This window comes from Pinus tabuliformis, chromosome 8 (genome assembly GCF_031772625.1).
Source record: "Pinus tabuliformis cultivar Carrire ecotype Pingquan chromosome 8, CPIR1, whole genome shotgun sequence".
NCBI lineage: Eukaryota > Viridiplantae > Streptophyta > Pinopsida > Pinales > Pinaceae > Pinus > Pinus tabuliformis.
In genome coordinates, this window is record NC_142294.1 from 301,314,241 (window position 1) to 301,333,019 (window position 18,779).

An 18,779-nucleotide genomic window follows, 5' to 3' on the forward strand; every position below is an offset into this window, starting at 1 on the left:
GGCTCATTGATTCTGGAGCCTCTTGTCACATGGCCAAAAACCAAGCCATGTTTTCTTCTTTAAATGATTGTAACACCAAAAATATATATGTTGGTGATGATAGATCTCTTAATGTTGTAGGGACTGGAACTGTTCATCTAGACAATGGTCAGTTCAATGATGTATTATGTGTTCCAAACTTATCCTGCAACCTTCTATCTGTCTATCAGATAACTCATTCAGGTGAAGGTAAAATTGTTGAATTTTCACCTCATGATGTTGTAATCAAGGATCTAAAAGATCCTAAACAGATTCTAGCTACTGGTCTTGCTGATGATTCCAAAAGGTTGTATAAGTTTCACAACTTTGGGTCATCCCATCTTCCCTCAGTATTTGTTGCTCATAATGATGAAGTGAGCAAACTTTGGCATGAGCGATTTGGTCACTTAAACTATCGCTCCCTTCAGCATCTATGTAAAGAAAATATGGTGACAGGTCTTCCTATGGTATCTTGCAAAGATGGTGTTTGTTCCGGATGTGTACTCGGAAAACATCATCGGGACAGTTTTGACAAACGTGCCTCTTGGCACGCCTCAGCCCCTTTACAGCTTGTGCACAGTGATTTATGTGGTCCTCTTCCTGTTGCTTCATTCTCTGGCTGCAAGTACTTCTTAACTTTCATTGATGATTTCTCTAGACGCACTTGGGTATACTTCTTAAAACTCAAGAGCGAAGTATTTAGCACTTTTTTGGCCTTCAAAGCATTTGTTGAAAAACAATCTGGACATCAAATTCTTAAGCTAAGAACTGATAATGGTGGAGAATATGTTAAAAACGCATTCATCAACTTTTGCACCGAAAATGGAATTCAAATGCAACATACTGTTCCATACACTCCACAACAAAATGGTGTAGCTGAAAGGAAAAATCGCACCTTAAAGGAAATGGCTAATTGTATGCTGCAATCTAAAGGACTCAGTCTTAGTTTTTGGGCCGAAGCAATTAATTGTGCAAATTATATAATCAATCGCACTCCTACTAAGGTTCTAGAGAATATCACTCCAGAAGAAGCTTGGAGTTCCATTAAACCAGATGTAAGTCACTTTCGTGTGTTTGGAAGTGAAGCATGGGCCCATATTCCAGATGAAAAGCATAAAGCTTTAGAACCTAAGAGTGAGAAATGTACTTTTGTTGGATATTCTGAAGATGTAAAAGGTTATAGACTTATTCCATTTAAGTCCAAAAATGTTATCATTAGAAGAGATGTAAAATTTGATGAAAATAAATCGGCCTGCGAGCCTAGTCCGGCGGATGTGCCACCTCTTCCTATCTCTTCTATCTTTGAAAACATTTCTTCTTCTGATGATGAAAGCGAGGATGATAATCCTCCCCCACCTTCTCAGGATCCTCAACTTCCAAGATGGGTCCGTGCTACTCGGGATGCAGCAGGTGATCTTGCCGGTGATCCTACAGATCAGCGACGTACACGTTCTCAGTTTGAAAGAGCCTCTTCTTTACTGGCTCAAGCTCCAGTAAATCATGATCCTGACACTTTTGCAGAAGCTTCAGGCCATCCACATTGGGAAGCAGCTATGAATGAAGAATATCATTCATTGATGACAAATGATACATGGGATCTTGTTCCTCTACCAAAGGGACGCAAACTTGTTAGATGCAAATGGGTTTACAGAACCAAGTATGGACCAGATGGGAAAGTTGATAAACATAAAGCTCGTCTAGTTGCTAAGGGCTTTTCACAGGTTGAAGGCATTGACTACACTGAAACCTTCTCTCCAGTTGCCAAAATGAACTCTATCCGCCTTGTTCTTTCCCTTGCTGCCTCTTTAAAATGGGAAGTCCATCAAATGGATGTTAAATCTGCCTTCTTGCATGGGGACTTGCAGGAAGAAATCTATATGGAACAACCCATTGGCTTCATACAAACAGACTCCAGCCTCGTTTGTCGACTTAAGAAATCCCTTTATGGCCTCAAGCAAGCTCCTCGGGCTTGGTATGCCAAAATGGATAGCTTTCTTTTAGAATCTGGCTTTTCTAGGTGTCATTCTGACAATACTGTCTACACCAAGAAAGTGGGCAACTCTCTTATCATCCTTGTTCTTTATGTTGATGATCTTATTCTTACTGGTAGTGATCCCAACCTTATAAACCATGTGAAGTCCAGCCTTAAAAAGAAATTTGAAATGACAGACTTAGGACACTTACACTATTTTCTCGGTCTTCAAGTCTTGCAATCCCAAGAGGGTATTTTCCTTTCCCAGTCCAAGTATGCTTGTGATATTCTTCGTCATTTTCACATGGAAGACTGTAAGCCAGCCCCTTCTCCCTTTCAGTCTGGAGTCAAACTTTCAGTCTCTTGTACTTCTCCTGAAGTTGATGCTACCTTATACCGTCAACTTGTCGGAAAACTCTTGTATTTAACCCATACTCGTCCTGATCTTTCCTTTGCTGTTGGCCTTGTTGCTCGTTTTATGCAAAACCCCCGTGAAAGTCATTGGAAAGCAGCTAAAAGAATACTTCGTTATGTTCGAGGTACAGTACAGTTTGGGATTCATTACAGTGCCAAAGCAGCTCCTCTGTTAGTTGGTTTCACTGATTCTGATTGGGCTGGTGACCTTGATGATCGGAAGTCTACTGCCGGTTATGTCTTCACTCTTGGTTCAGGACCTATTACATGGGCTTGTAAGAAACAGGCTGCCATTTCTCTTTCGTCAGCAGAAGCAGAGTATCGTGGTGCCGTGGAAGCTAGTAAGGAAGCCTTGTGGCTTCGTCAGATCCTATCAGAGTTTGGCTTTGAGCAGCAGCATCCAACCACACTTTGGTGTGATAATCAAAGTGCCATTCAGCTATGCAAAGATCCAGTCCAGCATCAGCGCAGCAAACACATTGAACTACACATGCACTTCATCAGAAAGCTCATTCATGACCATGTTCTTGAAGTGCAATATTGTCCAACGGATGATCAGGTTGCAGACATCTTCACAAAGGCTCTCACAGAGGCGAAGTTCACTAAACTTCGATATATGCTTGGAGTTCAGGAAGTTGTCACTAAGGGGGGATAGGCTCTAGTGCCTCCTTCCTTCTCCTATTGTGTCATATTTGTAAATCCTTCAATCCTATCCCAAGTTGTTCTTAAGGGGGGATGTTAGGATATTCCGACACATAGGATATAGTTAAGTTCAACTTGGTCTAGTATAGAGTTAGGTTAGAGTTAGGTAAAGTGTGTTTCTTTACCGTTGTACATTTTGTAACTTACAATCCGACGGTCACGATATGTAGTGATCCGACGGTTCACTCTCACCTCGGTATTACCGACACTTGATCCGTGGCTTGACACCCGATTGGTCCATGAGTTCTATTTAAAGCGCATGGAGGGTCATTGTTCGGGTAATCCGTGCATGAGAGAAGCTTATGTAAATTTTCATTCTTTGATTAATAAATTGTCTGTACCCACGTTGGGACAGGCCGTGGACTGTTTCCCTCCTTGCACTCTGAGGGTTTTAACCACGTCAAAAATACTGGTGTATTGATTTGAGATCTGGTTGTGAGCGGTGTCCTTTTGGTATTCTTTCTGAGGAACTTACCCTGTAAATTCCTACAGGGAAAACCCACTTGGGGAAAAACCCAACAACCTTTAGAGAAATTCTTTAGTTCAACGAGAGATATACCTAATTCTGCTAGTCAAATATGATGGTCAAACTGTCCAACAATGATATGGTCAAACCTGGTCAAACTTCCCTCTTGTCAAGTCAAATCTTCTGCCCAACAAGCTCGAACCTGCCTGATTTGACTAGGCCAAAATTCAGCCTCCCAAAATATGCCTAGAATCTCGGCCTTGCTGCCCATAAAATTTGGACCTGTTGCCTAGACTATGTCCAGAAACTCGCACATGCGGAGCTGCAGGGGAGAGAACCATATGTGCAAAGTCAAGGATAGATAGAAAAGATACTTGAGAGGTCTTTGTCCTTCATCTTTTTCTTTGCTTGGACACCCAAAATATGTCTTGTCTTGTGAGAGATTGAATTGTACTTGAAGGAGGAGGTTGAATGCCTTATATCTAGTGTTCTTGCTGGCATGAATGGGTGTCTTTTCAACTGGGGCCAACTTGACTTGAGAGAAGGTCGACTTGATAACTTTGGAGCCAAAAATTCAAAATTCAAAATTTTCTCTTTTGAAACTGACATGAAGAACATGTCTTATATCAATCATTATATATATTTTTCTTTTTGAAACTAACATGAAGACCATGTCTTACATAATTCAAGGGATAAAATATTAATTATGAACGCTGACCATAGCTAGAAAATTCAACAATTTTGTGGATGATGTCTACCTTTCTTATCACAAATTTGATATGGCATACATTTGTATAAGCCTTTTCCCTCTTTTGCCACTTATCCTCAGATAGTTAACATTTTTTAGCATGTTATTATGAAAATGTATGGTTGGGTAATGAGGCAACATATGCCCTAATATCTTTGTAAAAATATTTGTGAAAGATTTGGAAGATATTCAAATTCTGGCAAATATTAAGTGGGGAACATTTTCTAAAAACTAGGTCAATGCGTTTAACTAAGTAAAATCCCCAAAATTATTCCACTCGAAGTCTTTTTACATTTTGCACCTTCCTCGAAAGGAAATCGCTGTGGATGGGTTGACAACAAATCATTTCTAGGAGCATGTTTTTTGATGAAGCAACAATAAAATCAACTTATATGCTAGTGGACTAAAATCATGGCCTGCATAATTTTCTTTGAAGATCATCCTTCAATTTGAGTGAAAAAGAGTGGAACTCGTTTTTTCTTCAGAAAAAGTGAGATTCTGTTAAAATTGTTGAGAGAATATTTTTTATTGATGTCAAAGGAGATACCATCTCAAGAAGATTGTTGCATAGGCTTGTAGAGGCTTCAAGCCCTTTCCAACAAGTGTTTATTCGCCCTCTAACTCTTGTCTATTGAAGATATTGAATTTACAAGTTAGAGAAACGTAGTTTTGATGTCGGCTTACATGAGCCTACATGAACACGAGTCGACCTTCTCCAAGAGACCTGTCCATTACAAACAGGGTCTAACAAGTATAAATAGAAGCTATGCTCCTCCATTTTGTCCATCCAACTTGACAAAGACAAGAAGACAAGGAGTTCGATCTAAGGTGAAGTTCATAGCTCATGAACTTGGTAGCAAATAAGAAGAAAGAATTTGATTTGGATATGGTTTTTTGAGCTTTTGGTTTTTGGTGAATCTTTATTTGTCTAAGATCTTATCCAGACCTTGAACGAATTACAGACCTCGCGGAAAAACTACTTTTTGTAGCTCGCAAAACTCATAGAGAGGGGACTTTCTGTAGCTCGGAAACCTCAGAGAAGAGTGACTTTTTGTAGCTCGGAAACCTCAGAGAAGAGTGACTTTTTATAGCTCGTAGACTGTAGAAAGGTGACTTTATGTAGCCCATAGAGCTCAAAGGAAAGAGACTTTTTGTAGCTTGTAGACCGTTGAAAGGAAACTTTCTATAGCTTGTAGACCGTTGAAAGGAGACTTTCTATAGCTCGTAGGCCTCAGAGAAAAGCTTGTTTCTGTAGCTTGCAAACCTAAAAAAAAAGGCAACTTTCTGTAGCTTGCGGAAAGGTGACTTTCTATCTTGGAGTAGACTTAATCAACCACTTGTGGAGCAGACCTGAGACACTTTTGGAGCATACTTTTGAGGGTAGTACCTTTGCATCTTTTAAAGATTGGAATTGGTTCTTGAAGCTGATCCTTTGGAGTTGAGTTGAAGCATTGTTGGAGTTGTTCTTGGATACCTTGTTGAAGAGTCAAGACTTGAAGACATTGTTGGAGCAGACATATTGTGAAGACCTTGTTGAAAAGTGTAACTAGGTTCGGTCTTCATAATTATCATTGTACTTGTATCAATATGTATTTCATGTAAAAATAAAAAGAAGAAAAATAAATTTTTATTATTTTCTAGTCAAAGTATGTTCTTCATGCTTCTAGGATTTATTGAGTCAAAGTCCTATTTGGACTTCTTGTAAAGAAAGAAAAAGTATTTTCAAAAATGTAATTTGGGTCATTTCACCTCAAGAAGACAAGCGGGGTCTCCAAGATGACAAGTCGGCTCACTTAAAGGATGTGTCTTTTCACATATGAAAATAACTATACATTGGCATACGTCCTCCACCAAATGAAAAGCAATTTTCGGTGCTTTTTGTCATGAGTTTTGAGGTAAAGATGTGAAGTTTAGAAGCTACATTCTTGTGAGGACCTGCGAGTTCCTGAGGCCATATATCTACAAAGAAAATGCAAGTTTCCCGGGTTATATGTCTGAGATAAATTCAAGTTCTCTGTGGCAGATGATCTGAGATAAATGTAAGTTCTTTGTGGCAAATGATATGAGGTAAAAGTGAGTTCCCTATGGCGCATAAGCTAAAGATTGATGCAAGTTATTGTGGTTGAGATTGATGCTATCTCATGTGACAGAGATTGACGAGTTCTACCATGTTGATGCAAAATTTGGAGGGCTTGACATGGCATCTTGGAGGTTGGATTCTTGTATTAGTCTTGGATCTTGAATTTCTCACTTTGATCTGATTCTATAAGAGAAGTTGGTTGGGTTTTCCCCCTTGTGGGGTTTTTCCCTAGCTTGGAGCCTACATCTTTGTGTTCATTGTCTTTTGTGATCTTCATGTTTTATGTTTTGGTAATTGTTTGATGAAGAGAACATAATTAAAGAAATAAGAAGCCAACAAATATTCATAAGCAATTATCAAGTAAGAGAAATCAACCCTAATTTGCTAGCCTATTGGTTTCTCAACATGGTATCAGAGCTAAGGTGAAGGGAAGGCAGATTGAAGATCACTCCTAGTTGGCTTATTTGAAGAAAAATATTGCATCAATTATCTCTCTTTCAACAAAAGGAAAGGCTTGAAGCTCATATGATCATATCGTTGAAGGCTCTTGAAATTGCTATAGCCACTACATCCAAGCTACAAGGCTATTTCATAAAGTTCGAGAACTTATATTTGTCTCTGTTTGGAATTGGAGCTCATGAAAGAGGTATGTTTAGTCTTGTTGCAAGGACTATATAACCTATGAAATCCATTTAAGACCAAAGTTTATTATTGAAGCATTCTAAAGAGAAGTACTTTGAGATACCTGTGACATATATCATTTTAAAGATCATCACTCTATGAACAAAGTGTGAATATCTGTAGCATGAGTTCTATAATTTTGTGGAAAATATGATCTCTGAAACAATACAAAAATCTCCTTAATATTGTGACATGCAAAGACACTGTAGTAACCCTACACAAATTTGAAGATCCTAACTTGTGATAGTACTTGGTGATCCGAACTATATAAACAAGAGATCCGCACTCGATTTAAAAAGTCAAGGTTGTGGCACATTAATCTAAAAGGTTGAGACTAGGGTGAACAAGAGGTGTTCAAATCCTCTGCGAGAAATTCTACTAAAGACATTCGAATCTATATGACAGTGACAACATTCTATGTGAAGAGACACCATGATGCAAGAATACTTTGTATGTCTAGAAGAAAAGACCAAGACAACTGTTGCAAAAATTTGAAGCAAAATTCCTTTAAGAACTTGTGACACTGCCATGGACCTGAAGACAATTCGGATATGGAAGTTTGAAACAATACACAAACAAGCTAAAGACACCTTGTTCTGTGATGAAGATGCAATTATTTTCATAATGATACGAGTTATTGAGACAATGACATAATTCTCAATAAAGCAAGTTCCTGCACTGTAGCAAGTTCCTACGCTATAGCAAACCTTCCATATCTCTGAAGTCTATATCAAAGATTGTATCCCTGAAGGAACGTCACCTCAAGATATAACAATGAAGTTAATGATGAAAGACAAAATTATGTCATAAAGATCCAAAGCTCATTGTATGTATTGAGATCTGAAGATTAGAAAGGGATCATGAAAAAAATCTTATCTCTTTGAAGGAATGTGCCTCTCTGAAAAATATCTCAGTGCAAAAAATTCAATGATTAACTCTATGCTACAAGACCAATAAGATCATAGTATATAGTCTATGGAAGGGATCATAATTATCACTGAAGCCAAGACTCCAAGAAGCAATATCATATATTCTAATAACAAGAGCTTAGATTAAGTATTTGAAGCACATCACTGAAGCACACATGTATGAAGTAGTCATATATATAGAAGAAGTACTAACCACATCAATAAAGCTGCCCTGTTTGAAAGGAATCAAGACAAGTCAAGTAGCTCAATGAAACTTTTGTGGATGAAGGAATTGAAGCACCTTTATCAAAGAATGTTGGCACTTGACAATTGAAGAAGGACCATATCTTTGCAAAGAAGAGAAAAAGGTAAGGTTGTAGAGGTATGTATAACTTTTGTGTGCATGGATGATCACTTGAAAGATAGAAAAAGGGTTTGCATACATAAATATATATTAGAGACCATGTTGATAGTAGTTCATTGCATATGAAGGCTAGGTCTTGTGAGCAAGAAATGAAATAGATCAAAGGCATGACGATAGTATCATTAGGGTTTTGTAGCGTACTTGTAGAAGTTTTGCAATTCTTGAATAACAAGTCTTGGTGATTGTGAAGGATCTAGGGTTCGTAAACCCTAGCTAAGATTTGGATTAGAAAACCCTAGAAACAAAAACCCTAACTAACTAAGTCACAGGACACGTCCCCTAGGGTCCCGTGTCTCGTATTTCACGTATTGGACACGAAAACGGCCCTAATACGTGTCCAATACGATTTTTGACGTGTCCTAAAAATAGCATACGTATTCTACGTTTTCCCTTCGTGTCATGAATTTAGAATACGCGTATTCGGTACAGAGAATACGTTGCCATAACGTATTTCGATTTTTGAATACGTATTGCAAAAAAATTCGGTTTATAACGTCAGCGTCAGGGTTTTTTTCGTTTGTTTGGAGCTGTTCGTGTGTCGTGTGTAGCTGCGGGAGCTGTGTGTGTCGTGTGGAGCTGCTGTTCGTTCAAGACCAGCGTAACCAGGACCAGCGTTAAAGTTTTAAACCAGTAAGCAATAGCATTCACGTTACATTTGCTCGCTGTATATTTTGAGCCCACCGGCAGGGTTTTTATACTTACATTATTCTGTAACCAGTAACAGTAACAAGCATTAACGCTGCACGCAGTACTTCTGGAGTTTTGATTTCTAGTGTCTGCTCAAGGCTCCGATAAAGGGTTTCCAACTTTCCTCTTACCATACGAAGACTGATTTTTGTATTTTACAAACAAGTATAGGCTATAGCTAAACAATGAGGGCAACTTTAGATTCAACGTCGCTCCTATTCCATAGGCAAAAAGTTACCCGTAGCAGCAATGGTGAACTGAGAGTTCGTAATGAACTGACTGAAACAATTGCATGATGCATCCCTTGCAAAATACACTGGAAATGATCCTTAGGTAGCAGCAATGGTGAACTGAGAGTTCGTAATGAACTGGCCGAAATAATTGTAATTTGTATCCCTTGCAAAATATAGTGGAAATGAATCTTGGCACCACCTGTAATAAAGGTTGGAAGAGGGCAAGAGATGTGGAACTCGTTGACCAAGAGACCGAATGGTGGGACTCTTTGGTGGGTAGTCTTTATCTCTTCTGTTGTCGGGAAAACGAATTGGAATGACCACACAACCCCTCAAGTATCTACACTGAAAACTTACAGGCTTACAGTTTGTGGGTTGTACTTTAATATTCTGCCTGAAGTATCTGCTGAAAAAACCAACTGGATGAAGTTCCTGGTACATAAAACTGCAGGTTTCAGAGACAGAATTCTAATGCAATATAATTAATACTTTAAATAACAATGAATGGTGGATAAGTACCCAGGGTTATGAGGTGCACCTTACCCACTGCAGGTATGCCTTTTGCTTCATCCCAAATAGGTCAGTAAGGACAAAACCATAACAACTACTAAGATAAGCTGCAACCTGCAATTTAATATGGATAAAAAACTATATTTCGGTATATATATATATATATATATATATATATATATTTTTATTAAATATATATAAAACGTGTCCCCCGTGTCCTGTTTCCAGGTCGCTGCGTTTCGTATTGAATACCATGTATTTACGTGTCCTCCGTGTCTCGTGTCCTCGTGTCATGTGACTTAGCTAACTAATTGTTTTTGCTATAAAAAGGAAAACCTAGTTCTTGAGTATGAATTTTGAAAGGTATGACAAGGTTGGTGAATATGTCCAAGATTAAGATGGAGCTAGCCCTCTTCAAAAAGATAGGTACACTACATTTCCTTAGTTACCTCTATTGCTATTTTATCTTTGTACTTTGTTTTTTTGTTTTTCATAGTTTTTCTAATAAAGGTTGCAGATCAGGTCAAGATCTATCTATAAGCTTGATCAGCAGATGGAAGAGTTGAGAGAATGTGGCAAAGCATGAAGATTAAGAAGGAAGAAGGAAAGTCAAGATGGCAAGAAGTTCACCTACCTCAGCTAGAAGAGAAGGGAATATGATTGGTTCGAATGACTAAATATACTACTGATGTTTGGGAGAGAAGCTAAACAATGAGAAGGAAGTAATGTCGACTTCAGAGGAAGCTAGGAGCACAAAGTGACTTGAAGAATCTTACAACTTGAAATTTGGAGTAGTATCACTTGTATTGGAAACTTTGATAATGAGGAATGACATCATAATGTTTAGGATATGGTATGACTTCTAGGAAGAATATACAACAGAAGTGTGTACACTTTAGAGGTAGGAAAAACAACAAATTGATACAAGAAGTCATGAGATAGTTTGTTGATCACCTGATGATATGATGGGTTCGATATTAGTTTGGGAGGAGGGTGAAGGCAAAACCATGTCACGAAGAAAGAATATGTGAAGGCTTGTGTGATCAACAATGAAGAAGTTTGGACTCCATAAGGATGTTTGACAAACTACCTGATCGCATGTTAGAGCTACGTGAAGATTGACAAAGGTCTAGGAAGGTCAGAGCTCGTTATAATGTGATACAGATAGGAGCCAAGTAGCTACAATAGGTTCCCTGAAGAACATATAGTTGATGCTTTGATGAGCATTGTGATTGTTAGTGAGGATTAGCTCCTTGGTTGAGTGGGGGTGATGAGGGACACCGTATTCTCCATGTGTCATGCACTATGGCCAGGACTAATAACCATAAGCCTAGTGAAGGCACTAGTAAGGAGAATGGAGGATTGGATAAGCATCTGGGACTAATACTGCTTGAGGAATGGTGTCCAAGATAGGAGTAGTCTCGAGGACCGATACTCTTTGAGGATTGGGAATCCAAGATAAGAGGAGTCATGAGGACCGATATTCTTTAAGGATGGGGGAAATATCCAAGATAAGAATAGTCCTATAAGGACATACACGGTGAACATCCAGATGGGGTATGTTCCTTGAGAGGTGGTGGTGGTGTCCAAATATATGCCTCCCGACATTGTGATCTGATCTAGTAGAGAGATAGAGCTTGTCAGTCAAGGCCTTGCTTTTTTGTAATTGACGATGCTGGTTATGATGATGATGCTTATCAATCCGAACTCTTCTAATAAGAATATTTCAATTTGAGAGTATCCTTGTATCTTGTTGAGTGATTATGAATATCTTCCTAGTTAAGAGGGAGTGTTGAAAAGTGTAACTAGGTTCGGTCTTCATAATTATCATTGTACTTGTATGAATATGTATTTCATGTAAAAACAAAAAGAATATATATATTTTTTTATTATTTTCTAGTCAAAGGATGTTCTTCATGCTTTAGGATTTGAGTCAAAGAATTGTAATTGAGTCAAAGAAAAAGGAAAAATAATTTTCAAAAATGTAATTTGGGTTAATTCGCCTCGAGAAGCCAAGTTGGCCCTCTAGGATTGCAAGTTGGCTCATTCAAAGGCCGTGTCTTTTCACATATGAAAATAACTATATATTGGCATACATCCTCCACCAATTGGCAAACAATTTTCGATGCTTTTCTGTGATGAGTTCTGAGGTAAAGATATGCGAAATTTAGAAGCTACATTCTTGTGAAGACTTGCAAGTTCCTGAAGGCATATATTTGCAAAGAAAATGCGAGTTTCTTGGGTTATATATCTGAGATAAATGCGAGTTCGCTGTGGCAGATGTCTGAGATAAAAGTGAGTTCTCTGTGGTAGATGATCCGAGATAAATGCGATTTCTTTGTGGCAGACGATCTGAGATAAAATCGAGTTCCCTGTGGCGCATAAGCTAAAGATTGATGCAAGTTACTGTCGTTGAGATTGATGCTATCTCCTGTGACAAACATTGATGAGTTCTACCATGATGATGCAAAATTTGGAGGGCTTGACTTGGCATCTTGGAGGTTGGATTTTTGTATTAGTCTTGGGTCTTGAATTTCTCGCTTTGATCTGATTCTATAAGAAGAGAAGTTGGCTGGGTTTTCCCCCTTGTGGGGTTTTCCGCTGGCTTGGAGCCTACATCTTTATGTTCACTGTCTTTTGTGCTCTTCATGTTTTATGTTTTAGTAATTGTTTGATGAAGAGAACATAATTAAAATAATAAGAATCCAACAAATATTCACAAGCAATTATCAAGTAAGAAAAATCAACCCTAATTTGCTAGCTTATTGGTTTCTCAATAGACCTGAGACCATTATTGAAACAACCTTATTGAAACTTTTTGAACTGATATAGATCACCTGTTGGAGCAAACATCCTTGGCTACACTTGGATCATCATTGAGGACATTCTTGGAGCATTATTGAGATATTCTTTTGGGGCAGTGAACTATGTTGAAGAACACCCTGGTAAAGCATTGTTGAAGACCTTGTTGGAGTATTGTTGGGACCTATTAAAACATGAAGAGCTTTGGAGACACTTTCAATGAATCTTGAAGCCTTGCTGGAATTGACCTTGAATTGAACCAGACTTTGAAGTATCTTGGAGGCCATCTATGGCAGCTCTAGAAGCATTTGTTGAAGTAAATCTTGGAGCAGTATGTGAAGCATTGTTGGAGCAGTATTGGAGACATCCTTGAAGCATTGTTGAAGTATTGTTGAAGAGATCTTTCAAGTCTTGTTGAAGAAGCTTTTGGAAGACTTGAAGCAGTATTGAAGCTACCTTAAAGGATTGAAGCAAGTAGAGAGGGTTGGAGCCCTAGAGGATTGGAGTCCTCATACAAGGTTGGAGCCTGGATTGTCTTTGAGGATTGGAGTCCTCATAAGAGGTTGGAGCCTCGTTGAGACCAAGGTTGGAGCCTTGAAAGAGTTAGAATTTTATTGTACAGGTTGGAGCTTGGTTGTTTGTAAGAGGATTGGAGTCCTCATCATTTTTATTAATAAAATTATTTTCTTGTTGTACATCTTGTGTTCTGGTTTATTAATGATCTTAACTGGCAATAATATAACAATTGTAAATAAACACTGGTTCATCCCCCCTCTCAGTATTTCCAACAAAAAATGGCTTAAAAATAATTCTAGTTGTAGTAAGAGAAGCTCTCAGCCACCTATTCTATGGATTTATATTTTATCCTTCTGAATCCTGTGGATTGGCTAGATAGCCACAGTGATCATTTGACAACATATCAGGGATCTTTCAATAGATTGATATTTTAACCTTCTGAACCATGTGGACTGGCTGGACAGCCAGTGTTACCATTTGGACAACATATCAGGAATTTCTAATTAGTAATTATTCTGTACAATATATGCACAGTAATCTTAACTATGGGGAGTCCTAGGCCTTTGAACTGATCAAAAATGATTTTACCAAATTTCAAATTCTGAAATTTAAAGTAGAATTTGTGGAAAACATGGGTTATAACCAATGTCCTGCATGAGAAGAGTTATGGCAGATTATCTGCGGCAGTTCTAGAAATTGCTGCTCCCAGTGTGAACGCTGAGGGTTTGCCAAGGTTGCTACTTGCTGCCTCTGGATATTGCCTGCGATTATCACCCCCTCGACCCTTGCATACTTCCCTTTTCTGCAGAAAAAGGTCATATTTGTTCATTTCCAAAAAGAATTAAATACGAGGCATCGAAGTCTATGAGCCAATAGAAAAGTCATTCTTAAGAAGTTTCAATGCCGTTACCAAGGGGGTGACAACCTGGCATTCCTTCTGTCTGTTATGCTTCCAAACGTCCCAAGTACTCCTTCCCTACAGAGAATCCAGGATTCAGTCTTGTAAAATTATCAGAAATAAGTTCAGTTTCAATGATAGAACATCAAATAGCTCCACAAGGTGTACGGGTTACTACTGATCAAAGAGTCATTTTGTTGACATGGAAGCTGATAGGAACTGATATTATCCCATATGAGAGGAAGACACAATAATGAGTCCATCAAGCACTTCCTCCACAAACATGCACCCCATGTTTGGGAGCTGGGAAGAATTTCTGTGGCTACCAGTGACTTGGAAATCTGGGAATTCTATTTAACATTCATAAGTCTTGACTTTTTATTATAAAGTCTGCACATTCTCGCTGCCTTTGTATGAACACTTGACTCGAAACAGTAGTTTAAATAGCCTGGGTGCTTAAATTTTTTTGGTACTGCTCTTGGATTGAAACATAGAGATTCTGTTTCTGTTCCAGGTTGACACCTATTGCCAGTACAACGATATTCTTCTTTCCCAGGTTATTCCAGGGTTGTGCAGAGCTTCCTCCAAGTACTCTAGTGTAGGATTTGTCTCTATCTAAACTATCTCTGGCATTTTCCATCTCCCCTTCCTTCTGTCAATCTTCTTTTTCGGTTAAGAGAGCCTTTTCATAAGGCTGTTGTACTCTACTTCTCAGAATAAAAGTGCAACTTTTATCCAAATTTTGAATTTCCTGTCAACTCGAAAGTTGCTATATTTTGGGGAAAAAATATTCATTGGTGGAGATTTAATGGTATTGATTTGCTTGTTGTACTCTTGTTAGCTTTTCATCCATGTGGCATAGACCCCTCCCATGCCTTGGGGGAAGGATCTCCTACGTTTTCATATGTTTTCAGGGACTTGGGGACTGCAAGGGAATTTTCATTTTTGGTAGGGAATGCCCTTGGGGACATGGGAGATGTCCCTCATGTCCCATGGATGCGCCCCCCCAAAACCAAGGACGTCTGGGTGATGACCCTCCATGGTTTGAGGGATGTCTTGACATCTTTTCATCTATCTGTGTCACCCATGTGGCACTCACTATTTTGACAATCAGACCATGACAGATATTACCTATGCGGTACATGTTGCAAGACTATTAGTATGTTTTTGTAGTAGGGATAATGATAACAGCATATTTGGTTCCGTTGTGTGGTAGGTTCTTGTACTGTGTATCTATTCTCTCCCTTTTATAAAAGAAATGTTAAAATTATATACATTTATCATTTATTTTTCAGGGTTATAACTTGTTTTAAATTTCTGGTGAACTCAGTTTGCTATTATGCATTACGATTTTTTATTTTATTTTTTATCATTTTAATTTTATAAATCTGTTTTGGTTTCTTAGATTACCAATGTTTGAGATACACTCGTATTGCCAAATTTTATGGAAATTTCATTCATGAAATAATTTTTTAAAATAGCCTCATATTGCCAACTTTTATGGAACTTCATTCATTAATTTTTTAAAATAGCCTTTTGTTTGCCAAATTCAATTTCAATTCATTTCAAGTTTAAACCAAGTGAGTTTGCTTAATACTGCGAGTGCTTTTACGTGGCAAGTGGAAACCTAACTCTTCATCCACCCCGGTGAACTTATTTCTTTGTTTTTGCTTAGCAGCATACAGGAGACCTAAGTCATGTGTTTCTGTTTCATTCCACTTTGAATGACACTTTAAGATATTGTACAGAAGAAGTGCTTGTTGCCATTTCTCTTTTTAAAAGAAGACTAAATAAAATGCTGTCCTAGTCTTTATATTTTCCTAATTTTTACAACTCATCCAGGCGCTCATACTGAAAATAATCGCCTGTCTGAAGGAGCCTTTATTTTTGAATCAGCATTTGCTATCTTGTCAGATTGTGATTAGTGCATTATGTGCCTCCCTTCCTAGTATATTCATCTGTGGAATCCTATTATACAAGGTTTGAAATTGCTAATTGGAGTTTGACACCACCTTTATGCTTGACAAATTTTGCAGTTAAACATACGTAACGTTCTAGTTGATTTGTTCAGAGCTTTGGTTTTTTTCTTTAGAGCAAAATTTGGAAAAAAACAAACTTATAGGAATGCTGTACTGGTTGATTGTTCTTGTACTGTATTTTGTTGTTTGAAGCACAGTCAACTTTAATTTTGCTTTAGTTATGGGGCAAATTTTTATGAATAAAGATTTTGGTTTCACTGATTCCTAATGTGCTTCAAAAGCAAGGTGTGTGTGTTTTGTTAAACAAATATTTTCGCTGAAAAATTCAATAAACAAACTCTTTGTAATATGTTAATAAGATGGCCTACCTTTTGGATCTATCCTCTCAGAACACAAGTTTTTGTAGAGGACGGCCACTCTTTGAAAAGTAACTTCATCTCTCTGTTTGGTGGAACTGTAGGATTAGCACATTGCAGTTTTATTGATGTATATGCACATGAGCAGAATGGTTATTTGTTATTTTCAGGTTGATCCTTACGTGGATCTGATCATAAAACAAATCAGTGCAACTAAATTTTGGTTTTTAATTTGCAGGAGTACAAGAAACAATTGAACTGTCTGACCGATGGATATTATCTTCAGAACTGCCCAGCACTTGAGTGCCTGTCAATGCACCTTGATTTGGAAAGATGCATTGCTATATGTGACTGTATTTACTCCACCAGAAGGTGTGGCTACCTGCAGGGTAGTGCATTTTAATCTCATAAAATGAGATTATTAAGGTCTCTGCTTGCCTAGCATTACACAGTTATGTTCATGTGTATGCTTCCTGGCTATGGCGTGACAAATGACATTACAGGGGAAGACCAAGCTACTTGTTGCGTGTGCAGTATGGAAATGATGATGACAGGAGACCTAACCTCATGTATACAGAGCAAATTGTTGGTACTAATTGAGCTGGAGGGATGAGCTTGATTACTTTTGGGTTTATCTTTTGTGTTATGTTGATCAGCAACATCTCAAAGTCCACTAGTATATTGTAGGTATGTAAGATGTAGTGTGTGCTGCGTGCTTCTTGGCTCCAAAAGAGTTACAGAATGTGATTGCTTTATAATGGGATGTTAGTGTGTTGGGACATAAAATTTGTGAATATTCGTTTGGTAGCAATTGATTTGTTTTTTCATTCACTTCCCAATACATCTGTATCACTAACTGGTTTTATTGTTTGAATGCAACCTTACGGTGCTTTGCTTGCTCAATCTGGAGCACACATGCATTTAGCAGTGCACGTTGTCTTTGAAATGTCTTGCCGGGAATGTGTAATGTTGTCCATTCTGCATCCTATGCTGAGTTGTTCCATTGACACCTTGGCAGAGGGCTTTCTCGAGTCATAGTTGTATTTTTGTCAGACTGATGGTAGCAAATTGTTTGCATTTTGGATTTCACATCACAGTATTTTTTTATAAAGAATGACTGCTTTAAATTTGTGTAAGTTTGGGATAAACTTATCTTTGTTTGTGCTGGCTATAAGACGAGGATAGATCCTCTTAACCCTGGAACTACCAAGGGTCGAGAGGGATCATATATTTCAAGATGCAAACCAAGGTTCGAGAGGGATCATATATTTCAAGATGCAAACCTCTTCGAGTGCAAAACTTGAGGAAAGGTTTGCACTTAGAGAGATTTGACTCCTCTCAGCTGTTGGTAGATCTGGAGTTAAGATAGATCTATACTGGTTCATATGACATTTTTTTGGACATGTTTTCTAATTTTTACAATTAGCTTTTAATATAATATGGATAGCATTGATGGTATATATAGATAGATATATAACTCAGAATATTATTATTATTAGAAATATTGGATTTTTCTATGCATATTGATTAAATTTTAATTTGAAGTTGTGAAATATAATGGTTACTAATATGAATAATTATAGCATTTTAATTTGGATGGTCGAATGAATCTTTACACACCTTTATTAATTAAATTTATGGAGTTTTATATTTATTAAATTTATGGAGTTTTATGTTTTAAAATATTTGGTTATAACATAAATCATTATTATTTAAATTTCTTCAAAAAAATTGTTAGTAATTTTGTTAATAAAAATAAAATTACAATACCACAAACAAATTGAATAGAATTCATTTATTATTTTTTAATTTTATTTATTCATTGACATTTTTTTTTGGACTATTACTTCATTTCAGGATAGATATGACACCATCTCTCCAATAGTAATCAGACTATTTTTACCCATTTATGGACACTACATCTCCTCCATATTGAACTGTAGAGCGCATCCCAATGCAATTAGTGTTAAACAATAGCAATAGTAGCATATATTGAAGTCTAATAGTTGTATTGTTTGTCAATCTTAGACACTACATTATTATGGACAAGTTGACAGTAATTTTGGATGTCCGTTGTGTACAAATTGGTCGAAGAGATCTCTCGGTGGTTTTGCAATATTAGAAACCGGGAGTGAAGGTTCAAGTGATTTGTGCTGGCTTGTTTTTAGGCATCATATCCTACGCCACCTAATTTTGTGATGATAATCCAGATTAATTAGTGCAGTAATTTGACATTAATATTGGATAATATCCTCACGCCTCGTATTTTTTGATGATAATCCAGATTAATGAGTGTAGTAATTTGACATTAATTTTGGATATCCATTGCAGTGTACATTTTGTTGGAGAGATCTGTCAATGAATTTTCATATCAGAAGCAATAAT

The 18,779-nt window shown here is 37.5% G+C and overlaps 1 protein-coding gene across 2 annotated transcripts in view; it reads left to right on the forward strand.

Moving 5' to 3' along the window:
• The window catches only part of LOC149235314 (microtubule-associated protein 70-1-like), a 60,165-nt gene extending 42,851 nt beyond the window's left edge, over positions 1-17,314 (forward strand). For both annotated transcript variants that reach the window (XM_089372075.1, XM_089372074.1), the window contains exon 11: positions 16,633-17,314. In XM_089372075.1, coding sequence (XP_089228201.1) covers positions 16,633-16,651 — 19 coding nt within the window. In that variant the 3' untranslated portion in view covers positions 16,652-17,314. The remainder of the gene's footprint in view (positions 1-16,632) is intronic.
• Positions 17,315-18,779: the final 1,465 nt, after the last annotated feature.